The sequence below is a fragment of the Electrophorus electricus genome, chromosome 19 (genome assembly GCF_013358815.1).
Source record: "Electrophorus electricus isolate fEleEle1 chromosome 19, fEleEle1.pri, whole genome shotgun sequence".
In the NCBI taxonomy this organism is placed as follows: domain Eukaryota; kingdom Metazoa; phylum Chordata; class Actinopteri; order Gymnotiformes; family Gymnotidae; genus Electrophorus; species Electrophorus electricus.
Window position 1 is genome coordinate 2,847,444 of NC_049553.1, and position 27,804 is coordinate 2,875,247.

General features: G+C 38.2%; 1 protein-coding gene across 1 annotated transcript; it reads right to left on the minus strand.

Moving 5' to 3' along the window:
• Positions 1 to 487: 487 nt before the first annotated feature.
• LOC118240124 lies at positions 488 to 26,773 on the minus strand. The gene is made up of 4 exons (XM_035519963.1): positions 26,734 to 26,773; positions 23,878 to 24,234; positions 23,661 to 23,765; positions 488 to 783 (listed from the first exon to the last, which is right to left on the minus strand). Exons 1-4 carry the CDS (start codon positions 26,771 to 26,773, stop codon positions 488 to 490), a joined length of 798 nt encoding a protein of 265 aa, XP_035375856.1.
• Between the last annotated feature and the right edge of the window lie 1,031 nt (positions 26,774 to 27,804).

Below are 27,804 nucleotides of genomic sequence, written 5' to 3' on the forward strand. Positions count from 1 at the left end.
ATGTAGAGTTTAAAATTGATGTTTTTTTAAATCTGTACTTTTTAGCTATAAATATAACAAATGCATTGTTGATTCTAGGACAGAGCCATCTTTACCAGTAGGAACATGAATGTGCATGATGGGTGACCAGTTACCTGATTTGTGTGATTTGGGTTGTAATTGCAAGCACCTTTATGAAAAAAACCCAGAACATTTTGTTCTGTATACTTTTATACGTTGTATACTCTTAGCAAAACTTTAGAAATGTCTACATATAGCAAGTTTTTATATTTGTCAGATTGGTACATAGTAAAGTGAACTTACCTTTCATTTGATTTTTAAATAGAATTCCAAACAAAACCACCATTATGACAACAAGTATTATAGTTAATGCTGCCAAGGCAATAACAATCCAGTGGTTATTTTCTGAAATTATGAAAAATATTTTGAATTAATACCACACAATGTATTTATAGGCAAATGTTGCCCCATACTAAAATTATACAATTCAATTAAGTTCTATTATTCCCAATGTGTCTGCAATATTATAAAAAGTCACACCTTCAGATGCACCTTCAACTGCAGTTCCATTCCCAAAGATTATCTTTCCACATGCAGCAAAAGCACAGTAGTAAGTTCCAGTGAGGATGAGGTTCCTCTTGGGGAGCTGGTACACACAACTCTGTGTAGAATAGCCAGCCTCAGATCTCTTCTTACATTGATCACTGCTGTCTACATGTGTGTAAATGATTCCTCGATCAGATTCTCCTGAGCCATGTTTGAACCAGTAGACACTGTAGTTGCCTATACAGCTTGAAGTATCAGCTTGTACTGAACAATGCAGCATGGTATATTCTCCCCTCTTGATAACCATTTTAATCAGAGCACTGTGGACATTCTTTTCAGCTTTAAAATGAATTAGGCAAAACAGAAAAGAGCAATCAAAAAACTAAAAGTGGTGTAAAACATAAAATATAATATAAAATATAAATGTAAACAATGTTGGCCATGGTGTAATGTTGGAGTGAATTATGTATGCTGACACAGCACAACTCTATACCTTCAAACATCAAAAGGGCCCCAGATACAAACTCTATAATACTTGTGCTTATTTTTCCACACAAATATGTTCCTACATCATCTTCTTTAATTTAATTAATGCTGAGATCAAAAACACCATCCATATTGATACTGAAGCGGCCACTGTTAAATGCGGGCTCAAATCTGTACTTTTTATTGTCCCCAAATGATCTCACAATATTCTCTGGCAGCTTTCCAAAATTCTGCTTGTACCAGGCTAAATCATTATTTGTGTTTTCTTCAGCCATGTTGAGGTCACACTTTATGGTAATATTGTCTTCGTGCTTTACTGTTTTCATTTGAAGCTCGGGGATGTCAGATGTTTTTACTATATATAAAAAAAATGTTAAGTTGAAGTGTTTAAAGGTTAAGAAATGTGTAATGACCTTATTCAGCTTAGTAGCATGAAACATAAATATATTCAAGCAGAATGACACTCACCAGTTACAAAAAGACAAAAGGTGATAAATAACACATCCATTGTTCCTGCTGAAGACAATAGTGAGGTTTAAAAGATTGATCTCTTGTCAGTTCAGTAATAGGCCATATATGATTGGACAGTTTAAAGTAGGGGGATGGATTTGATTGTTTCAGTAGTTTTGAGGAAATACAATGTTTACTTAGAACTAATTCACAAGCCATTTTAGATAAACAAAAAAAATAATAATAATATTGCAGCATTTTTAAACCTTTTCTCTTCTCTATATATCAAATTTGATACCTTTGTATGTGCTTATAAAAGAATATAAAACCCTTTGACACACTTAATGTTAAGCCTTCACAATATTTTAAACACCAGAATGAATAATAAAACTACATAAAATGGCCACCATTATCACTTAGCCAAGCCAAGAAGAGGCAAACATGAAAAATAAGGCAACAGGGATTCAAATTGCACAGGTACAGCAAACTGAAAGAATCCATAGATTATTTGCCACAGTGAAAGTTTTTAGAATAACAAACTTTAATTTAGGTTTATACATACAATACTAACATGAAGAGCTCAAAGCATGTTTATTTTCACACCTGACTTAATTAAATATAATATACAAGAACAATTTATCAGGACTGCTACCATCTCTCAAACTGTACTGTAAATGGGAATTAAGTGTGTGTGTGTGTGTGTGTGTGTGTGTGTGTGTGTGTCTGCGTATCTGGTGTGATGATTGCCTCTAGAAGGCCTGCCAGCTGACTCTATCCAACCATGGGGCCCAGAGTCACCATTGAGCATGTCAATGTTTCTGGACCTATGCATTAAGTGGCAGTCATGTCACAATTTCCTCCTGGCTTATTTCTTGCTTAATGACCATAGACTATGATTTTGGGATTGCCCTAAAAGTAACTCACTACACACTTGAGTCTGGCTTCACTTCTCTACACATTACAATTGGTGACCACAGGACCACTGCTGGCTAGATAGTTTTGGGAAGCATACCTTTCTCAACACCGCACTGACAGTCATGGTACTGGTATGAATGTGTAACCCTAGTAATTTGGAGAAAGCAAGGAGGTGATTTTTTCCCCACAGTTTCCCTGGCATATTTAAACTGTGCAATATAACAAGGTTACTTGAACAATGATCTCTGTTCTAGAATGGCTAAACACATTTTAAAACCCTTACAAACATTTTTTTTTCTGCAAACCCAGTTGCAGGCTCATTTTATTTTGCAGTTATAGGAAGAGTAGACAGAAGGCCCTGTCTGAATATGTAGTCCATACAGGTTACACAAAGACCTAACATAAATGACAATCTAAACCAAGCAAACATTAGAAAGGGATATTTAAACACACTGGCAAATGAAGAGCAGGTAGTAGACATTAACTCAAGGGGGATTAGAATTCCAGTCAGGTCTCCAGGTTTCAGTGTCTGGAGTGGCACATGCCAGGAGCCAACAGAATAGCACCCTCTTAGGTGGCTGCAATGGAACTTCAGAATTTTGCCCTCACATTCTTGGAGCCTGGGCAGTATGTCATAATGAAACTGAAACAAGAAAATAATAATGCTCACTGGGCCTAGGCAGGGTTTAGTCTTTTAGTAGTATATACTGTGGTGTGTGATGAATAGGAAAGGGATGCTCAGCTCCATGGAGCCAGTGTCCACAATCTTCAAGAGCATTTTTCATAGCCAAGAATTCCCATTTTACATTTACTGTATTTAGTTAATGCTTTTATCCAAAGCGACTTACTATTATGACTGAATACAACTTGAGCAACTGAGCAATAAGGCCCTTGTTGAGGGGCCCAGTTTCTTTCAGATGTACTAAGTATCCTTGAATAGGCACACAGATGCAACTTGTCTGAGGTGCCCTGACAATGGGAAAACACAGTCCCTGCTCTGGTTTAGAAGGAATTCACATTGCCTACTAAAAGGAGTGTGGGGTCAAGGTGTTGGATATGGGAGTGAACATGAAGCATTCCTAGAGGTCCTGGAATGTCTGGTTGGCAGAATAAGAGAACAAAATCTCTGGTAGTTGAATAAATGGTTGGCCACTTTATCACAACTGTCTCCTGGATAAAGGGAGGATGGAAAATCTGTTGGACCTTGAGGACTGTGATTTGAATATCTCTGTCCTAGGTAATCCACACAGAGGTGAAGTCCCTCATCCTTCTTCACAATAAAGGAGAGTGGTGCAGCAGCAGAGGAGGGAGATCCCTGAGATAGCACCCCCCTGACATTTGTCTATGGCTAAAATTTCAGGACATGGCCTTGCTAGTACCTAGGCAGAATTTGTACCAGGAAATTTGTTTTGGGACTTTTGGGGCTAGGGTGGGGTCTTAAATTATGTGAAATACTCAGTGAGCTCCCCTCAGTCCCAGGGTTTTGTTCAGCTAGTCAGGGACATCAAAGAACAATAGTGCTATGCAGGAAATGGGTGCTTAGAAAATAATGTGCTTATGATGCTTGTGTCTCCACCATAAAAGCATAGATCATGAGAGTGAGGGGCATTCCTCCCCTGGACTGAGTTTGTTGTGGACCATTTCCATAGGTACAGCTTTAGCAGTGGTGCTGTTCAAAGCAGCTTGTTCATGTAGCAAAGATAGCGGGGCAGCCGATGTTCAGGCACAAAATATGTAGTCAGCGTGGATGGCTAATTGAATGGACTGAGACAGAGACAGCTTATCTTGACTGACAAGTTTTAAATGTAGTTCTGTACCAAGAATGCAGCAAAAGTTTGATTTCAAAGCAAGCTCACTTCATCCATTTTTAGTGGCTAAAAAATAAAACGTAACTGCATAATTCACCAGAGAATAGCACTGCTGATTAAAACTTAAAAGTTGCTCACCTGGTTGCTTGCCAGACATGGGGTGATCACAAATGTCATGGACCTGGCTCAGCTGGGCAGCAGTGATAAAGTCATGGTGATTTCATCTGCATCCTAAATTTAGCACTGGAGGTATGCAGTGAAATGCATGTGACACAGCTGCTAAATGCAAGTACTGCTAGGGAATGTTCTTAGGATTGCATATGAGCTGTTTTGTCAGCCACTGGGTTGGAGACTGGAGAAACCTGCTTAAAGGCAGTGGTTAGGGTTAGGTTAGGGTTACGATTAGGGTTATGTGGCCATGATGTCATGCAACTGCTGAATGTGACTGCTCAGGAAAGCACCCTGGTTAACTAGGCTGTTCTCAGCTCTTAGACTCCCACTGAATGCCCCCTTCTATTGTTTTCCATAACAAAATTGCAAAGGTTTATCTGTGACTGATAGCTTGGCAGTGAGAGATTATTTTGTATTCACCAGACAGAGTTAACAAAAGTACAATACACTCAGTCCATAAGGGAGATGCAATATCAAAAAACCCAATTACAACCAAAACAAAGCAGCAAAACAGATGAGATCGAAAATGTAATAAAAAAGCAAAGGCTGGAGTAATAGCAGCCTAGAAATACACAGATAAAACTTCAGTTCTCATGACAAAAACACTCAGAAATGCATTTTGCAGAGATTGGCAAGATCTCACAAAGGACACAGAGGTGCAAAGGTATATATGAACACCTGGAAACAAGGGACAGATGAAAGACACGAACACATGGGAGACTAGAATTCCATTGAGGATTCTCTCCTTTGGCCATAGACGAAGTGGGTGGAGCCGGTGTGACAGTCAGAAACACTTATCATTTGAATTTGAACATAAAGTATGTAATTATTTAATGGATTATTTATGGATATGTTGCAATTTTTTTCATATTTCAGATAGGTTGAATCCATTAGAATATACATTGTTAATGGCTAAACACATTCAGAGGGGTGACTTAAGACAGTATGTATATGTGATAGCATGTACAGCAGTTAGAAACAATAAATTGCTGCCATTATATGTACACATACATGTATAATAACATACAGCACAACTACTTTGTAGCTGTATGGTAGACCATCCTTTATAACACTTTCGTACTGTTACTTCCTGTTACTGTAAGTTACTGTTTATTGTCCTGTTGTCTTGCTTAGAAGCAGTCTGTCTCTGCCACTTTGCATAATATGCTTTTGTGATTTTAAGTTTAGGTATGAAGCTCCTTATTGCGTTTGGTCTTGCTGCTGTTAGAGTTCTGTCAGTGATTCCAACATATATGTATTTTCTGTTCTAATCTGTAACATGTGGTGGCCCGAGTGCTGCAGGGTGAGGGGCAGGACGCACAGACTCTCTTGGACATGGACGAACATTTAATTGAAACATAAAGTTGATGGCACTCACATGTGTTACAAACAATGCACGCAACACAGTTACCACTGAACAAACACAATTACATTTAACAACGGCAAGAAAAAATGTTACCGTTCACACATTACGGAAACAATAACTGCCAACACTGCACACAATGACGAGTTTAAGTACACAAAGACTAACACAACACAGGTGTGTGCAGGTGTGGCTATGACCATGACCCTCCTACTGCACGTGGCTAGCCAAACCTTTGCGGGAGGTGAGCGTTCCATGACATAATCTTTCAAAAAAAACCTGTTAGTTTATCATGAAATTTTTGATAATCAATGTAGCTTTGTGTGACATGTTTTGTAAAAAGAAAAAGTGTATAAAAGGTTGATAAGAGCCAACCCCAGTAATATTTGTTTTGAGTTTTGCACCAGTGATACAGGCAAAAGTCTCCTGAGCTCTGGTTATGGACAATCGCATGCCAAAAGTTAATTAGTAATGCTTAATCAATTGAGTAAAAACTGTATTGCTTTACTGTGTTGTATAAATGATTATTGCATCCTCTAAGCACTACATCTGGACTCCACCTCTGGGCACCATGTGAAGGTCTCTAGTTCTGGCTTCTTACTCTCTCCCTGTTATGGCTTGTGGTCCTTCTTTCTTTCTCTCTCTCTCTCTCTCTCTCTCTCTCTCTCTCTCTCTCTCTCTCTCTCTCTCTTTTAAAATGACAATGGATTACAGACCTTTTAGCATTTAATTTGGTGTGGTGCATATTTGAAGGCTTTGTGAGAGGAATGACCATCACTGACCTCCTGACAATTGTCCTCCACACCCGTTCACATGTCAAGACTAATTCACATGTGTGCAGCGCTCTATAAAAGAATGAGGTGTTGAGCACTTAGATACTGCAATATGAGCAGCATGTTTGTGATCAACAAATATAAGGGATTAATTATTTTATTTTGGTAGATTTGTATGATTAATTTCTGTTTGGTAGATCTGTATGGGTAACCTAGAAATTCTTAAATTCACATTTTTAAAACATGTACAATGCAATGAACCCTGTCATGAGAGTACTTTGAACCTCTTTGATGTAGAAAAGACGTTAGTGGTCACAACATTGGTTTTTGCATTGCTCTGTGAGTTTGCTCTCTTAAACTAAAGAATGGATGTCAATGTGGCACCTTTATAAAGACACTAAATGAAGCTGAGATAGAGGTGGGTAGAAAGTCATACTAACCTTCTGCATTTAAAACAAAATAACTGGCCAGCTTGACATGGTGTTAGGAAACCTGTAATGTAATGTAGAAATTGTACTAAAATACAGGAATATAGACCTTACCGATACAATCATTCATTTATTTTTTTTTACACTGAGATGTTCACTTGTTTGAAACTTGAAACTCTACAGCAGAATAATCTGGTCAGATGTCCAGCCTGTACTGCACTGTAAAGCTGTTGTCTTTATTAAACAAATGATGAAACATGGACATCTACACAATCCAGTTTGTTCCTAGGATGTTGTTTTTTAATCTAGAAACTGATAGCTTTTGTGTTGCTTTTGCCTTTAGAGATAATGTATCTCATGAGATTAAAAGAAAATTAGATTAATTGCAAAACATTGTGCAAAAATAGATAGATAGAGTGGTCACTTTATTAGTTGCATGTATTCTATAGCTGTACCTATGTGACATTTTATACAGCAGCAATACACAAGCAATGAAAAATAAGTCTTATATTATTTCAGCAAATAAGGAAAACATTTGTAAAAGCAAAAAAAACAAAAAAACAAAACAAAACAAGAAAGTCCACTGAAAAGACAATAGCTCCAGGACTGGCTACTTAGGCTGTAGCAGAATAAATGTGAAGTGCTAGAGGATGGCAACTGTGGGATAGCAACTTTTCTATAACTTTTCTATAAATTAAATACTTTTTTTATGAAATATATTGTTTGCAGAGCTTGGAGATGATTTGAATTTATTTTGCCCTCTTGTTCTCAACAGCACCAGGTAACGAATCAGCAACAAGGAAGTTAATCCTGTCTTTCCAGTTGTATAAAATGCTGCATACTGTCTAAAATATATTGCAAAAATGTTTAAACATTTTCTATTAGTTTTCAAAATCAACTAGGGCTTCACATTTTTTTCCTTCAGGCAGTACCTCAGAGGTGAACATTATCCAGATAGATGGGCTGAAGTTTGTTAAGATTGGTGAAGATATTCATCTGACTTGCTCATTTTTATCTAATCTCGCTTCAGCGACTGCATGGTTCAAGCACACTCCAGGAGAAAAGCCTCTTCTCATTGCCTCTGCATACCATGCTGAACCAGTTTTGTATCACATATATTTTAACAAGAATGGATGGCATAATTCTATAAGAAAAGTATCCATCTTTACTCCGAGTATATCCAGGGCAGAACCATCTGACTCTGCAACATACTACTGTGCTGTTTCATATTATTCATATATTGGATTGGAGAACTGCAAAGTTTTAGTGCTCAAAGGTAGGTTCAGAAATGTATCATATGTATTTATATTGCAATCATAATAATAACTTGTCATGGACTTGACATTGCAATAATAATCTGGCAATAATAACATGATGTAATTATAGAGGGCATAAAAATGAGATATAGTACTTGGTACATAATAAAAATAACAGACTTTCCCTCTGTAGATGCACCAGTCAGTCTCTATACTGTTTACCAGCATCATATGTTAAATTCTGTCATACAACTTTGAAGTGCACAGTACTCACAAAGAGGTGTGCAGAAAAGCACAGTGTCTACTGGTTCAGACATGGCTCAGGAGAATCTCATGCAGGAATAATTGACACTCATGGAGACAGGAGTGATCAGTGTAAGAACAGGAAGCCAGGGAAACGGGAGGCACTCTGGTCCATGAGCATCACAGTACCCCCCTCTTAATGAGTGACTCACAAAGTGCAGAACAAACCAAAGTAGAGGATCCAGAGAAGAAACCAGGAGCAGGAATAAAACCCAGACAAGACAAAGCAACAGGCCACTCAGAAATGAGCTGAACACGGGGCACGATGAGGGGTAGAGGATAAAGGGGCAGAAGCAAAGACTGAGGAGATTATACAGAAGAGATTATACAGAGGAGATTTATAAGTACAACTGATACAGGCACAGGAACAAAATACACAACAACCATGGGTACAGGTACTGGAACGGGTAAGGGAACACTAATGCAACAAGGCAGGGTAACGGGTTTTACCATATTCACACAAACAGGTATAGACACTTGGACAGGAACAAGGACAACAGCAGGAAAAGGAGCAGGCAAAACAGGAGCTGGGGTAACTGAAACAGCAGACATTGGGGCTGGTAAGTAAGTATTTGATGTCAATGCTGGGTCAGTCCCAGAAAAGCCAAGGAACACAGACACAGGACATGCTGGATGCCCGTTGCATGCAGTCACAGAAATGCTGTGGTGAGTGGACACCAAAGGAGTACAGGACATGAGCATTCACAAGCATGCCCAACGAGGCCTGAGCCTTAAGGCCGGGGTCCAAAGACTTGCCGGGGAATTCCTTGCCGGGGTCAGGAGGTGGTTTTGGGAGATCCGGAGGTTGGGCCACAGTGTTCAGTGATGGGACCAGGGGCGTGGCCATGACATTCAATGGTGGGTCCGGGAGGTCCAGAGGTGCAGCTACAGGAGCAGACCTGGTACAGGAAACAAGAACAGCCTGAGACGCACATCTGGCAACAGGAAATGGCTGGGTGTTGTCTCTACGCCAGGACCTGGCTAGGCAGTGGTTTCCACTATGCCAGGAACAGGAACCGGATCAGGACGGGAAGTGCCTCTCACACTGGGAACAGGAAGTGGATCAGGGTGGGCAGTAACTCTCACACCAGGAACAGGAACTGGACTTCTGCAGTAAGCACATTTCATAGTCCTTATAGGTCCTGCCCTAGAAGCTGCGAATCCCTGACGCTTGCTTTGTGATCTGTAAGGTATGAGCACTTACCGGGAGTCTCGACTACCTTCGTGTCTGATGTTTGCTTATCCTTTGCGGACTCCTTGGATTTGCTTCGAGAACCCCTTGTCCCCACAGTGCCAGCGGAGTTAATCTGCCCGGTGCGATCTTGCTGAGAGAACTTTTCTTCACAGCAAGGTGACCACTGACCGGAGAGGTGCGCACTCACTGTGTTCTTAGTAGGTTGGTCATTCTGTAATGTGTGGGAGGTGATGAGCGAACACACTTGTGAAGTGCTGGCGCATTGGATGTGATAAGGAACGGAACTAACTGAGGATGCCAAAAGGAATGGGACTGATTGAATAGAATAAATAAATAATAAGTTTGATAACGGAAACAGACTAACAATACAGAACAGAACAAAGAACAGACAGCTAACATGTTGAGCGCAAGAACTAGGCAGAAAGGACAAAAACACTTAGGAACGATTAACGGAGAAAAACGATGAGGAATGAAACTAGGACTAGCGGGGAGTACACAGAACTGGGCAATGTAAGAAAAACAAACAATAACCAAGACAAATGACACAGGTAATCAGAACTGAAAAGGAAAACCAGACAACACTAGCGTATAAAAAAAGGGGAAGAAAAACCTAAACAGAAGCGATGGGAGAACATCTGACAAAGAAAGAGAGCAGAATCAGACAAGCGAATACTAACAGGGAAAGCAGCACAGACGAAAATACAGAGAAAGTACAACAGACTAGCGAACAGAAAAAAAGGAAACAGGGAAGGCAATATAGAATATAGCTAAAACAGGAATTCAGATAGTTGCATTTTGTTGGAACTGTTAAATTACTACCAGAAGTATTCAGTGAAGACCTGCTGGACAAAACATAGAATTTAAATGTTAACTTTGCTACAAAATATATTTTATATCATTAGTTTTATTGCTATTAGTGTATTGTGACATAAGGACATTTAATTAACATGAAGCTTTGTACTGTGTTAAAATGTATTTGTAATAAAATTAAGATGATTGTTTATAATGCATAGCAAGGTGTCATTGAAGAGGTCTTAGTTGTACATAAGTCAAAAGTTGAGATGAAAGTTGAGTGCTATAGGTATTAACAGGTTTAAACAGTTTCCCTTTCTGTCAAGGGTCTTTCTGGCTGTTAACGTTTATCTGTGATGTGGTCAGAATCCACAATAGCCTATGTACTGCACCATATCTACACCATCTAGATTGTGGTTATTGTTTTCATGCAAACATAGAACAGAGTTCACAGGAAAGTGCATTTATCAGTAAACTATTCTGAGCATTCAGAAATCTATGATGGGCTGAAAACAGGATTCATAACAGATGTGAATGAAAAAAAAGTCAAAATGTATTTTAGGGCATTGGAAGTGGAAATAATCATGATTGTATGTGCAAATTATGAACAAGTGAGTATGGGTATGGGGTATTTCACAAAGCTTGTTTAGCAAACTTTAAACTTAACCTTGAACTCCAAGTTGACTTATTTCAGCATGTCATATACAGAGTTTTTGGTTTCTGCCCAACTGAAGATCAGTCAATACTTAGATGGTTGATCCTAACAAAAGTGCACCTTAGTTAACTATAAAAAAGTTGTCCTCAATGGCACACCAATAAGAGGATTCACCATGGCCTTTAAAGATAAAAAAAAAGAATAGAGCATATGCAGACTATGAGCATACAGTATCAGTCAAATGTTTGGACACACCTGACACAATAAATGTTTTAATAGTAATAGAGGCATTTTAATCTAATGGATTACACTTACATTTGTTTCTAATATAATTATAATTTGGGAAAAGTGTTAGCCTATATATGAATTCATTTTCAAAACATACACACTAACACAACATTTTAGATACACCCCCAGCAAATAGTTGTCTTTCAGAACTTTAGTTCCTCACCCTACAAGTTCTCTGTATATGTGAGAATGTTTTCAAGACTGATGGGAAAGCATCATAGGTGTCTGCTTCATGAAGCTCATAAGAGACCACCAAGAGTGGGCAAGAAACTTATTGAGGATGGACAGAGAATATACACAGTAAGTGTCTGTGCATAATGAGTGAGTCTCAAAGACTGAGTGGAATCCAACTGCAACATTTAATAATAGGTGCAAAACAAATGGATATTTCAAAAAAGATATACACAGGGTCAAAACCAGGCACGGCACAGATCAAAAACCAGCAGAGGTACAAAAAAGGGCTAGGCAGAGGGCAGAGATCAAAACACAGAGAAGGCAAGAGAATATGCAACAGGAATGTAATGTATACTTGTGGAGGCAATAGTTCACAATGAGCACTTGGTTTAGTGTTTAGTAAGTTTAAATAGACTGACCGATGGCATTAAGTAAAAACAGGTGAGACAGTAACCATGGAGACCATACTAGTATGCCAGAGAGGTGGAGCTTTGGTGGCCATAGGGGGGGATTGCTGACTCTGTGTGTGTGTGTGTGTGTGAGAGAAAAAAAGGGAAGTGGTGTACGAAAGGGTGCAAAGATAAATGTATCAACATGTTATTGACAGATAAAGAACATTAGGTATTAAATGATTAATTAATTAATTAATTAATGATTAACAGAGACAGTATTTAACTCCAAGGCACTATAAAGGCTACACAAATTTATTGACATAGGAGGATAATATTATTTCTCCTGATCCAGGTAAGATTGGTGGAGCAGCTCCTATCAGGATGGGGTCATATTTGTGAGCTCTGTTGAGTGACCCCTTTAATATTACTATCAAGAATCCATTGGGGCTGAGAATCTGTTAATACAGTAGTTCTGGTTACTGCAATTACAGGTGGTCCGTAACTAGTCTCTTCTAGTTTCCTAGAAAGCAGACATTTAATTACAACTCTGTCACCAGGTTTGAATTTTTGTGTAGGCTGTACTGCTGGAATAGCAAAAGAAAAGGCAAGATTAGGTTGAAGCAGGTCAGTTTTTCAATCAGAATTGCAGTGTTTTCTGACCCGATTATGTCTCCTGTATGCACTGTGCCAGGCTGGCCCATGACCCATGCGGTGGGGAAGATCCTTCCAATTAAAATTTCAAAAGGAGACAATTTAGTGGGTTACCACAGGAAGTATATCAACCTACTTTTTTCCTGTCTTTTGCATTGCTTTGCTTAGCCTGTCCTTTAAGGCTAAGCACCAGCAACAGTGTATGAAAATGTAATACACATAAATACAGTGAAAACGTAGTTTCTATCTTGTAATCCATCTTGCAGGAAGTGGTAGCTCAATGGTTGCTGGTTCAAGTTCCACCATTGTTGAGCCCTTGAGCAAGGCCCTTAGGCCTCAATTGCTCAAGTCATAATTGTATGATGCTTTGGATAAATGTCATGTAAATGGGATTATAGTTAGAAAACTTTTTTTTTTTTTTTACAAACTCAAGGAATACAACTTCAAAAATTGTTCTGCCTCGCCTTCTGTCTTCAGAACATAAACATTACCTGTGTGACGTAGCGGGTGGACAACTCAAGAAATTGAACTGTAGACGATGCTAATTGACAAAAAGGAGTGTTGTCTTTGCCTGCAATAATTCACTGTACTTTGCGACCCCCATGCACAAATAGCCCAAATAGCTCAAAAAAAGATAAAGTCTGTCAACTTAAAAAGGGCACATCAGAAAGGGTCCTATACAATACTAGTAATACAAGTATAGTAGTATGGCACCTCCCATCTGTTTGAGTTGCTATTGATTGTATCAGGAAGGAAAATGTAGATCTGAAGCAAAGAACTGCAGAGCTGAAGCAAAGAGCTGTAAAATCACTGCATTTTTGCATTTAGTGTCACACATAGGATGGCTTCTATTCATTTTGAGAATTAATCAATGATTACAATATGGCCACATGCTGGAATATGTGCTCTCTACTGCACAGTGGCCCTGAGAGTCCTTGCACATGCTTGGTGCAGCAATGGAACTCAGTCAGTCAGTGAGTGAAACTGCCTTTTCTAGGTTGTGCAGATAAACTGTCCATCAAAAAGACTACAAGTATAGTAGTAGGGTGCCTCCAATCTGTTTGAGTTGCTCTTATTTGTATCATGGAGGAAAATGTAGCTCTGAAGCAAATAACTGTAGAGCTGAAGCAAAGAGCTGTAAAATCAGTGCAGTATGAGACAATGCAGGATTTGCATGAACCTCGTCTGTTGTATTTTTCCCCTATATAGTCAATATAGTAAATATTTTAGAACCTTTTGTAATGAAAAGAGAAGAGTTCTCTCTGACACTGCATGAAGACATGGGATGACTAATTGCTAACATCTGTAGGGCTCAAGAGAGGTGGCCAGGAGGCACCTGAGGGCTCCTTGCCCCTTGGAATACATGGTCCCAGAGTATGGCACAGACCACCCTTTACTGGGGATGATAGTTTGCCAGGTTGATGCATGGGATGTCACCTTTGGGATGGTTAGAACATCCATATATGCAATGCAAAGTGATACTAGCAGGTGTGTTCCATGGATCTTTGGGCCCCATGAAAATGTATTTAATCAGAAACATCTGAGACACTTGGGTTTCTGGTTTGGCAGGTAGTGCCATATAAGTGCCCCTCACATTGAGATCCAGCAACAAATTAATTCCCAGCCAGGCCAGTCACAGCCATTATCCTGTTATCATGTTGATTATTATCATGTTGCTTGGCAACAGTCCATTCCCAACCCAGTTGCAGAACTATCTGTTTTGGCAGAGCCACATAAATTATTAAACAAATCAGGTGTGAATTCATGCTATTACACTGAATTTCATTTTTAACTTGAACTGAATCCCAGCTGTGCAGATAATCAGTATAACAGTGCCCCCTCTCATAATATTGCTTAAATGTTGTCATCGAGCCCATTATCACATCATTTCAACACGGTGGCACCTTATGTGCAACTTGATTCTGTACCCAGTGGGTATTCAAGTATGATGTTCTGTATGCAAAGGAAAATTCTAAAATAATATTCATTTATATATTGAAAATGTCAAAGTCATGGATTTATATAATAATTGTGGTATTTACAGTACATTTAATAATGTATATGTAATATCTGTGCAGACAGATATGATTGGGCATGTGCAAAAATGAAAGATTTATTTAAAAAAGAGACAGGAACCATATCAATAAACACCAATGTCACCTTGAAATTGTGTAACTATACTAAAATGCAATACACCTTTGAAGGCTTTACTACTTCTTTCATAAGGTTTGGAAACTGATTTTGTGTTAAGATTACTGTGCTTTGCACACTGCAAGATGAGTATTACATTTGTAGTTGAGCACAGCTCTATTTCACAACTACCATCTTTTCATCCTTTTAGGATGAAGTAAATATACAGTTTTTAAAAAAAAATCACACTATTATCTTTCAATTTGGTTAATTAATTTTCAATTCTGTCATTTCAGCTTTATGGGTTTAAAAAGACATTAATAGTCTTAAAGTGGTACTATTCCTTTGGTCAGGGAATTTAACCCATTCATATTAGTGGGTGGGGCCTAATTCAGTCTTCTGTTATGGCAACCAATCAGCTGTCATCACAGAGTTTTAAAGCTGTTGTGGTAGGTGTTTCATCTAGAGAATCATGCATTCTTTAGTTATACCTACAAAGCTTTACTCCTGTTCTTCAAAATCTGTAAGTGAATCATTTTTATTCTGGTCCAATAAGATGTGTTAAAGTTTCATTAATCTAAATATGTGAATAGTGTAACTGAATTTATTTTATTTTATTTTATTTTACACCAGGGGATACATTACTTGAGGAATTTGCTGATGATTCGATTTTATATAATTTCCTTCTTTTTAACAACTTTAGGTAGTGTATAATCTTTAGTGTATCACTAAATAAGTTTATTTTGTTTACATTCGTTTACAGTACATTGCATCAACTATATTTGCTGTACTAATCCATAAACCTTTCCAATTTTTTTTATATCAATGGAGTTTCACTTTTCACTTTTTTTTCAGGCAATACCTCTAAGGAGGTAAATATTCAGTAGATAGGGTGAAGTTTGTTAGGTTTGGTGAAAATATTCATCTGACTTGTTCATTTTCATCCAGTCTTGCTTCAACAACTGCATGGTTCAAACACACTCCAGGAGAAAAGCCTCTTCTGATTGCCTCTGCATACCACTCTGAACCAGTTTTGTACTACAAACATTTTAACAAGACTGGACACCATAATGCTATAAGAAATGGAACCAACTTTACTCTGAGTATCTCCAATGCAAAACCATCTGATTCTGCAACATACTACTGTGCTGTTTAATATTATTCACATATTGGATTGGAGGACTGCACAGTTTTAGTGCTCAAAGGTAGGTGCTGGTCTGTTAAAATACTAAATGCACTTCATAATTTGCCATGAAATAATTTACTGTACAAATCAGACTGTCTCCCTCAATAAACACAAAATAACTTTCTCTATAGATACACCTGCCATTCACTATGATGTTCTCCAACATCCTGTTTTAAATCCTGTCATGACAGGCAGTAATGCACCTTTGAAGTGCACAGTACTCACAAAGAGGTGTGCAGGAGAGCACAGTGTCTACTGTTTCAGACATGGCTCAGGAGAATCTCATCCAGGAATCATTTACACTCATGGAGACAGGAGTGGTCAGTGTAAGAATTGCTCTGAGGCTGGCTTTTATACACAGAGGTGTATGTACATGCTTCCCAAGAAGAACCTCAGTCTCTCTGATGCTGGAACTTACTACTGTGCTGTGGCTGAATGTGGAGAGATAATCTTTGGCAATGGAACTAAATTGAACTTTGCAGGTAAAAACTAAATGAAACGATTTGAATAAATAATAATTAAACAACAACAACAACAACAACAATAATAATAATAATAATAATAATAATAATTAGAATTTCTTCTGTGTGTAACAAAAACAAACTCAGCATAAGAGGAATAACGTATATCTTTTTTTAAATGCTAACAAAACATTTCTAGATTTCAAATTAAATATTAGTCTGACAGGCAGCCATTTATTGCCATTTGTGTTGGATTAAAACAATAAAAGTTGTTTTGCTATGACTTTTCATAAACAGTGAATGTTCAGTGCATGTTTTATTTATTTTATTCTGAATCACATTTATTGTTTTGATTTAACTACAAGTTTTCTTATTTGGTTATTGCAGACAAAGGTACTATGGACCCAACTATTTTTATTTTAGCAGCATCAAACATCATATGCCTGCTTGTGGTTTTATTATTATGCAGAAGATTACACACTAGTCATCATAAAGGTGCATTTTATTTTTGAGACGTAATTGTTCATTTCTCATTGTGGGTGAATGTACCTTCCATATTTCACATTGGTTTAATTGATCTACTTATCATTTGTTTAAAATTCTTCTGAAGGTCAAAGAGTTCAAGTAAACCAGGTGATTATTTTGTTTTATAATAACTTTAGTACATTAGGTTACATGTGCTAAAATGTTACATATGTTTAAAATGCTCAAGCAATCTCTCATTGTGCTAAATGTTGGGTTGTGATTACTTTCAGACTGAGGACCCAGGCACCTTGAACTATGCAGCTCTGAGCTTTGCTCATTCTCACTCTCCCCAAAGAACCAAAGCAAAGTTCAACAGTGATCAGTCTGTATATGCACAGGTAAAGGCACATCAGTAGAAAATCAAGTAAGGATTTCCTTACAATATTCTTTTAAGAAATTAATGTATGGTGGTATAATTTATGTAAATGATTGGATTTCAGTTATTGTAAAGTTCCTATTGCTGAAATAATAACAATAATACTTAAAACCAATTATTATTATGTTTCTTGTTAGTAGTACTAGCAATGTGGGAAGTCTGTCTAATTTTTTAGCTCCAAAACAGCTATACATGTGGTACAGCACCTAGCTTTTAATCAGTCATTTGTAATTCTTATGTGTTTATGCAGTTTGTTTTGTACAGTACTGTTTTAAAATAAATACTTATCATTTTAGGATTTCTGTCCTCTAGCACACTTTATCCAGCTTTTATCCAGGACAGTAGCCCAGTGGTTAAGGTACTTAAGCTGTAATTGGAAAGTTGCTGGTTCAAGCTCCTCTACTTCCAGTGTTGGGCCCCTGAGCAAGGCCCTTAACCATCAATTGCTCAAATTGTACTCAGTCATAATTGTAAGTCATTTTGGATAAAAGCATCAGCTAAATGCTGTAAATGATTTAACCTTTTTTAATCAATATAAATGATCAGTAATTTGTTTGATCTGCAGATCACTTGCATTTTTTTTTTAATTTTAATTTTTTTTTTTTTTTTTTATCTGTGAATATGAAGCTTTACAACACGTCAGTGTTCCAATTACAGGTAAATGTATTAGTAGTAATAGTAAGGCTTGGGCATAAGAAGGCTTGAGGTTTAGAATGTTTCCATCCTTTTTTGGGGAGTGGGTGGAGGGGGTTTGATGTGGACAGAACCCTCAGATCCATGTCTGTGTTATCTAGAAAGTAGTTAAAGATAAATATACACTTAAACATGGAACAAAGTTCAAAGGAAAAGAGGTTTTCACAAAACATTTTCAACATACACTTAATTCTAGCATACTGTTTCTAATATATGTGCTGAAGGAATGTATTAAGGATGCAAATAAGGTCTTCGGATGAAAGATCTCCATGCTTGAGACTTGAGCAGCCCTGTTTTATCCCAGTCATCACTTAGTTCTGCCCACAGGACCACTCAGTTATGGCCAAGGAACTTTGCTGAGACCATGCTCAACACAGTATTGATTCAAGCATGGTAATAGGTGTTGAGCTGGTGCAAGGATTTTTTTACACAAATCAATTTTTCAGTTTGGTTAAGAGTGGTCTGCAACAGTGCCAACCAGACAACAGGACTATTATTTTTAGAAACTGATGTAGCAGTTTTTATACTTTTAATAGATTGTCAAATACAATGGATAAAATTAATTGGGGCAACAATTTGATTAAAAGGGAAATGTATTAATTTTAATACATTTATTAATGATTAATAATCCAGTCTCAACTCATGAAAGTCGCCAATTCGGTAAATGATTATTGCTCATCTACTAAACATTTGAATATCACTTCTCAACTCACAGAAGTAATAATCAAGGGATATTTATTGAATAAGCATAAATAGGAAAAACCTGCACAACAATCATTGATTAGAATTCTATTAATGATCAGGAGTATTAAATTCACTAGAATAACCATCCTAACAGGCAACTAAACAGAATGTAACACTTAATTCATGGTGGATGGGGTAGGCAATTAGGCTAATAAAAAACAAGCTTCTGGGAATGACCAACTGGGTAATGTACTTATCAACCAAACAAATCTAAAGCAAATGTATTAATCAAATAAAATTCATGATCTAAGCATAAAAGGAAGATAAGGGGAACAAGGGCCAGCCTTTATGACACAGTGTAAGGGAAACTGGGCTAATAGTGGTGTTAATGAGGCTGAATCACAGACGAGAGGAAAGAGTTAACTAACCTAATTTAATTAGTAAATAATAAAGTTACTGTTGATACCAACTGGTAACGTAGAAGGGAAATCTTATGACACGCCAGCGTCTGAACCATCTGTCAAAGCGTGTGTTTCAACAAAGCCGTCTGGATAGAGAAAATCATAAATCGGTAACCCCTTTCCTTGGAGTTGTCTGATGGCTCTGAGGGAGAAGTTCAGTCTCCATCACATCGCCAGAGTGGCTCATGCAGACAGAGTCCATTTCCTTGAAATCATCTCAATGGCAGTGCATGATTTATGAAGACTGATGACAATGACTGGAACAGGATTCTTGGACAGGGGGAATTGGGTCTTCATAGCTTGCTCGAAGTAGAGCCATATAGGCCTTTGTGGGCAGACATTTATGAAGCAGGGTTGTTGGTTCATTACTGGCAGTGTATTGGAACTCCAGACTTAAGCAGATAAGTTTGCTCAATATAAGATGTGATGGGCAAATTACACAACAACAATAAGAAATTAGTAAGATAATAACAAAAATAAACAAAAAAATGCAAATATAAAATAAGGTAAAACAAACTAAGATAACCTGGATTTGAATCTTGCTAACCACTTAGCAAGAGGTTATTCACTTATTTTAGGAAATAATTTCTGCTGAAGTTCTCTGGTGTTTTTTTTTTTTTCAGTAGTTCTTTGCAACTTGCAACAGACTGAAGAGGGGGTTGAGTTTGACAGGTATATCTTTGGGGGGGGAGATACATGCCTAGTTCAAGCAAATTTAATAGCCTTTGTCATGGTTGGCCCCTCCTATCTTTCTTATTGTCTTGGTTTCCCTGTCTAGTGTAATTATTCTGCCTACATTAGGCCTACATTAATGAGTTTCTAAGGGAGATTTTGGGAAGATCTGTTGTCGCAAATATTGACAACATTCTGATCTACTCCCCCTCACGGAAACAACATGTAAAGCAACGTACGTGCCGTGCTACAGATCCTATTAGAGAACCACCTATATTGTAAGGCGGAGAAGTGCTAGTTCCATCGCAAGGAGATCAACTTCCTAGGGTACGTCATTCAATAAGGGTGTGTGGGTATTCAACCAGGCAAGGTGGAGGCAGGGAAGGTGTGGCCAAGGCCATTTACACGCAAGACACTACAATGCTTTCTGGGCTTTGTCAACTTTTACAGGAGGTTCATTAGATCCTTCAGTTCACTGGCAGGGCCTCTCACAGATCAGCTCTGGGGACCTGTGAGAAAGATCAAATGGACTCAGGAGGTCGACAAGGCCTTTGAGGAGCTCAAGATTGCCTTCGCAACTGCTCCCTTCTTGCAACAACCAGACCCTGAGAGACCTTCAATGCTAGAGGTAGACGCCTCTGACATAGGAGTGGGCACGGTGCTTTCGCAACACACGGGAGAAAGAGGTGGCCTGCGGCCCATCACTTAAATTCTCTCAAAAGCTGAGCTCAGCAGAAAGGAACTGCGGGGTTGGGGACCGTGAGCTCCTGGCGATTAGGCTAGCTTTCATGAAGTGTAGACATTGGCCGATCTACTGTTCTGCCAGGTTTTCAGGCAATTCGGCCTGCCTGAGGACATCGTTTCAGACTGAGGCCCCCAATTCACATTACAGATTTGGAAGGAATTGCTGGGCAAGCTTAACATTGCGGTTAGATTGACGTCTGGCTACCATCCTCAGGCCAATGGGCAGGTGGAACAGGTCAACTAGGAGCTGGGTAAGTTCTTGTGCCTCTATTGAAACCACCACCCAGAAACATGGAGTATGTGCCTCCCATGGGCGGAATACGCGCATAACTCCTTGCGACACACAGAAACTGGCCTCACCCCGTTTGAGTGTGTTCTAGGCAAACAGCTGCCTCTTTACCCCTGGAACGTCCCTACATTGGACCAACCAGAAGTGGAGAGATGGTGCCAGGAGAGCGAACGGACCTGGGAGGAGACGCACCAGAACCTATGTAGGGCGATCACTGTCTACAAGAGGAAGGCCGACAAAAAAAAAGAGGGGAAACCCCCAAGTATGAGATCGGGCAGAAGGTATGGGTCTCTACCAGGGACGGCCGAGCAGGCACCACAGGCAAGCGTGAGGCGAGATATAAGGGCCCCTACTCCATTACTGTCCCGGGTTAATGAGGTGACCTACCAGGTAGGCCTGTCAGGGCTACTCGGGCTTCCAGGCCCTTCTGCGTTTCCTCACTGAAGCTCGTGAGGGACGGCCATCTCACGGAGGAAGGGGATTCCCCAGAAATTCCTCCCCCGTCTCTGGTGACGGAGGAGGGACCGGTGTACAGGGTACGTTCTCTGCTGGACTCCCGTGGGAGGTCCGGGGCCTCCAGTATCTGGTGGACTGGGAGTGATTCAGTCCTGAGGAGCGCTGTTGGATCCCAGCCTCTCAGATTTAGGACCCCGACCTCATTGCCTCATTTCATAGGTGGCGCCCACTGAGGCCTGCCCCGAGTTGGCCCCATGGGCCGGGGCCGGTCAGGGCCTTTGGAGGGGGGTTCTGTCAGGGTAGACCAGTACCCAAAACGGGGGGACACACCCTCGCAGGACCAGGACCATGTCACGCACTTTCCTCGCTCACAATCACCTGTCTTCTGACAGGAGACACCTGCACCTCATTGACCTGCACGTGTATTTATACACCCACTGGTTCCGAAGGAAGGGGCTGCACATTAGTAGCCGAACCACGAGAGCCTACTGGAGAGAAGCTACTTCGCTCCTACCTACCCACTAGACTCGGTGAAGTGACGTGGAAAGTATGAACAATAAAGAACTTGTTAATGGAACTTCGCCTCTTGCTTCCTCTCTGCTGCCCTTGTCACATGAACAAGGCTTGAGCATGCTCTTTCAAGTAATACTCCTGATTTTGTCCACTTACTCTATATTGTCAATAAAGAAAGAATCATCATAAATGCAGCTGGTCTTGGTTTGCTACCAGATGTATTAAATGAGGCATTGGATGGTCTTTACATGAATTACTCTAGAAAACCACAAGTACTTTGTTCCTGGACCAGTGCACATGCAACACATTCACACCAATTACAAGCTTATCAAGCAGGTAGCCAATAGTGTTGCATGCAGGGTACGTATATTATACCTTCAGTTATGTGTTTACACAGTTATTATCAATCATTCATTTTATCAATCATTTTTCTCTTTGAGCTCAGACGTTTCCCCCAGCATCATTGTGCATGCACAGTTTACACACCACATTATGCATGCTCAGGCCTTATGTATCCTATTTGGCATTCACAGGCAGCTGACTTTTCTGTTTTCTGTCGTTTCACAAGGGAAGATACTACACATCACCTTGTCAATATGCATCCAGAAATACTAACTATGTATGAAATCATTCTCTTATTCTCTATTTCAGAAACTACTATGTGTATGAGCCATTTTGTGGTGGGGTTCAAAATCTCAAAAATGGTAAGTTAGGCAATGTATAGAGTTCACTTTCAAATATCCAAAAATTGTAGTGAACGGCTGATGTGTGCTACATTTTATAATGGTTATGATGTGATGTGAAGGTATTTCATCAAAGATGGCTGTTTTGTATAGGAATAAGTGGTCAAGAGCTAGGCAATGTAAACTGAGGTGACAAACAATTCCTTAAGATATAACTAATATAAAGGGTGACATTTTGTCAGTTTATGTATGCTGTATTTCTAGCTGGATAGGAAATGTGCTTTGCTTGCTAATCGTTATGTCTATGTGATGTAAGTTGCTGGGAGTAAGTGAATGAATAAACCTTTCAGAACATAGCTAATGATTCTAATAAAATTAAAATGTTTGAAAAATTCTTACTGTCTGGTATATATAACCTTGAGATCCCCTTTAATGGCAAGAAAACTCTTTAAAATCCTGATATTCTTAATATCCCATTACCTTTAAAATTATCAGAACTTATATTAAAATCCACTTTGAAAAATGTCATATAACAGAGAATACCAAACCTAAAAATAAATAAATAAAAATGTAAAACACACTCACAAACATTTTTACCTGATTCAGCTGAGAAGTGTGAGCAGCGCCTTATGAAAAGAAAACAATTTATATGTTTCTAATGAGCAAGTTTACTATGCCAGTAATTTTTTTTTTACGAAAGACCTTTTGAAAAATATACAATTTGAAGTTTGTCTTACTTTGTAGCCAGTGCTTGCATAACAGTCTTCCAAGTATAACAATCACAGGCACACAAATTATGTTTGATGTTGCCAAAGCAAGTATCATTGAATCCCAAGATGTACAATTCTCTGGTAGAGTAGTAAAAAATCGAAATTTAAAAATTCCAAAATACTTAACAATATAAAAAGGGGAATTTATAAAGCAATATAGACTAAATTTCAAAAGTAAACACACTTTGATGAGATGGACTCAGTAATAAATTAATTTATTTACCTTTGATTCTCCACTGGGAGCTCATACACACAACTCTCTGTAGGAGATCTGGCTTTAGAGCTATTCTTACACTGATCACTGTTGTCTCCATGAGTGTGAATAATTCCTGAAAGAGATTCTCCTGAGTCATGTCTGAACCTCTAGACACTGTGTCCTCCTGCATAGTTCTCAGTGAGGACTGTACACTGCAGAGTCACAGAGTTTCCTGGATGGACAGGCTGCTGGAGAACAGACAGGCTATGGGACTGTGAAGCTAAAACAATGCCATAATTTCATGTGAAAGCAGTGATACAAAAATATTATTTTAAGCCAAAAAATATATTAAATGAAAGTATGTAAATATAGCTAACATAAACAGAAATTACCTTTTACAATCGATTTTGTTGCTTTCCCAAATTTCACTATGTTGGATTGAGCATTTCCACAGTAATAAGTAGCAGAGTCAGAGACCTCTAACTCTGTTATCACCAAATGATTTCTATCCTCTCCGATCACCAAGATAAAACGAGCATTTTTCTTGAATCCATCATAGAATGTGGCCTTCGTGTCATATTTGTAGATAGTTGCAATGAGTTCAGGCTTCTGACTAAATGCATGCTTGTACCATGAGAAATGCATATCAATATCACTTTGATAAAGGCAAGTAACTGTGATATTGTCCCCTTCATTAACATACAGCAGAGTGCTGTCTTGATTAAGGACTTTTTGGGTTCTGCCATGATCTGGAAAGAAGTATAAAACAAATTAGGTAACTATGGTGTGTCATACGTATTCAAAAATAATTAAAATACATATATTTACTTACTAATTTGGAAAATTGACTTCACACAAACAAAATGTTATTTGAATTTGTATTCAACGTTGTCAAAAACTGTCAGACTTTCCATAAGACTGCAATGAAAACATTTTTCAGTTGTGTGTGTGTGTGTGTGTGTGTGTGTGTGTGTCTATTGTTACATGCATGTTGTTTTTACCTTTTCCTGTACATTGTTACTGGACTGTGTTTTCTTACTGTGACCGCTTAAGGAAATACTTAATACTTAAATAATTCCTAATCTCTGTTGTACTTATTGCTCCTTAACACAGATAAAGATGCCACTTAAAACAAATATTGCAGAATTTATACAATTATTTATTTTGTTAAAGGTGTAAAGTACAAACAGTAAAGATAATGGTAAATATTACTTACCCAAATTAAAATAAGGTAAAGCAATTAAAGGCCAGAATGAAAACAATCCCCTTATGTTCAAAGCTACACAATGTGATCTATCAAAAACAAAATGGTTAGTCAATGTGTTGCCTAAAAGTTACACAAATAATTCACATTTAACTCATTTAACGCATTTATGTTAAAAATACAGTGGGAAACACATAGATGTTAGAAGAGTACAGTAACCACATGTCCTGGCTGAATATTCTCAAACAAATATGCAAGGCAAATATGCAAGTCAACTACCTACAGTGTGCAAGGATATAATTCAATGACTGTCACTGTAGGTCAGAGTGAGGACATGTCTGGTCACTAGAGGGCAAACCTTTTTTGTAATGTGCTCAGGAAAAGAGGTTTAACGTTACTATGATTCACTGGTGCCTTTTGTCCATTTTAGAAACATGAGAACTCATTTGTTTTTGCTTATTTTAGTCATAATTGTTGTCATATTGCCATATCAAGGTTGCATTTCAGCATTTAGTGAGGCAAATAAGCAATTGGCTGCTTCTATTGCTGCCTCTATGCCAAAACAGATATTAAGATCCTCTAACAGTGGGGACTAAATGTTTTTTTTTTGAGGGTTAATCCTCAGGGCCTTTGAATATTAATTTTAACTTAATTTCTATCTTTTAGAACTGTATAGAACTGTCTATTACAACAGACAAAAATGTAAACACATTGTGTACATATGAAATTGTAAAGAAATTTACAAGTGTACCAAATGAGGCAAGCAGCTAGTATCATAAATAATCATTTAAAATAAGAAAGAATAAGAAGATATAAGAATATTAACTGAAAAACACTCTTGTGATTTTATTTGGTTAAGTAGTAAACCAACATAATTTGGGTTTTTTTCAGTTGATCTACTTTTCCTGGTAAAACAATTTGGCCATAATCAGAGATGGATAGAGTAACCAAAAACTGTAATCAAGTCAAAGTACTTTTACTTTACAATAAAAATTACTCAAGTAGAAGTAAAAGTAGTCCTTTAAATTATTGCTTCAGTAAAAGTAAGAAAGTATCTAGTAAAAAGACCACTCAAGTAGGGAGTTCCTTTATCAGATTTTATTTAATAATGAAAACAGAACGGCAAAAATCACAGCCTTATTTAGGCAGCCGTGCTGCATCACTTACAAACACCACATCAAATTAAATCTTTAAGAAACAACATATCTTTAAGAAAAATCTTTAAGAAAATCAGCTACACATATGAGATCCACAAAAAACACGACTATAGTAGGTTTGAACTTACACTTAGATTTATGCTCTGTATTTTAAATGCAAGGCGAACAAAAACATTTTCTGCAGTCACTTTCTTTTACAACACAGCTTTAGAATCAAATGTCAAATACCTATTTAACAATTCTGAACTCTTTTATCTTTCAGTCATAGCTTAAACATGTTTACTGAAGTGTGTCATTGTTAGCAAATTTGCATTCTGACATATATCATCTAGCACATGTTAAGTTTTAAAAGCAGTTGGCTTTCAAGATGTTTGTTGTGAATTCTTGATCATTTTGCAGTGAATATGTAAGGGTTGGCCCCAGACTGAGGCCCCCTCCGGCCACCAGAGGAAGGCCTTGAGTCAACCATACCACTAATCAGGTTTAACACCCAACAGCTAGGCTAGAGCTTATATAAGCTCAGTGACCCAATCATTCACTCTTGGGTCTTTACTAAAGGTTTAAGACAAGTTCCTAGACAGTAATTTTAGGTATTGAGGTCTGTGAGCCCTTGTGCTATACTTCACTTTTTGTCTGTGGGAATGTTTGTGCTTTTACACGTCTCCTCTCCAGTTTTCTCTCCCGAGGCTTCGCTTAGCCATTCAAGTGTCTTCCTGTTTTCTGCTTTTGTTTGGGAAGTTTTAGTTTGGTTTTCCCCAGTGCATCAGGGTTGCCATTTCTTCCCATGGCTTCCTTTGTTCTTTATTTTTCCACGCTCTGTGTGGTTTAGTTTTTTTTCCTTTTGTTTTACCTGAACCAAGATCTAACTGTCCTGCACATGGGCCTACCATTGTTAGTGTGGTTGCTCACCCAGTAGGCTGTTGGCATCGTCATCTAGCTGACCTGGGTTCAAGCCCACTTTATAAAATAGGAGTACAGCAATACTAAACAGTCTCTCACAGGCTGCAGAATTTGAGTGACAATTTCTTGATTTGAGGAAAGGAATGCAAAATGTTGATACCATCATAGATGAACATGAAAGGTACCACTCCAGCTCTCCTGTTTAGAAACAAGTTCCTAAACTTCATAGATGCAAAGAAATTTTCATCAGAGTGGCTATTGTCTGCAAGAACCTCATCATTATCGAAGTTCATCTCAAGGTGATTCCGGATGTAGTCAAGCCCTGTGCCAAGACATCATTTTCAAAATTTTACTCAATTATTATATAGGCTAGCAGGGCACTATTTTGGAGCCATCTCTATTAGAAAGCCTACAGCGTTTCAGTAACAAATCTGTGATGTATTACTTTTGTAAAGACTAGAAAAGCATTCACATTATTGTTCAGTGTTATTATTCAGTGTTCCATTTGTACAACTGTTCTATTCACTTTTTTTGCTATTTATTGATGCACACTGCACTGAATTTCTTTATTAAAGATAAATTACCAACCTTCAATAAGACTTTCTCTGTGGTTCAAGATGTTCTGAATTCTGGTAGAAGTATAGCTACAGCAATCAGCTCAGTATCTTTTATGACCTATCTGAACTTCAGAATTCCTATCTGAACTTCTTCAGAATCTATAGAGCTATAAGCAGGAGCCTACAGACTTTACAGGATGATTCAAGCTTCAACATCCCCTGCAGTTGAGAATGAGTTGGCAGAATGAAACCCACATGTACAAAAGGATTCTTCTTGGAGAATGTCAAGGGCCATGAAAAAATGTTTCACAGTAGTGTACTCATCCAAAAATTCCAATTCTGCCGGCTTCAGCCGTAGATATCAACTGTAGATATTCATCAGATGGGATGTGCACTTTTGATGCCTTGAAAGCTGGTATTTGAGGCCAGTGTCATCAATCAAAATAGAAGACATCTTGGTATTCCACTTCTAAATCACTTTCATCTTATGACTCATCATCA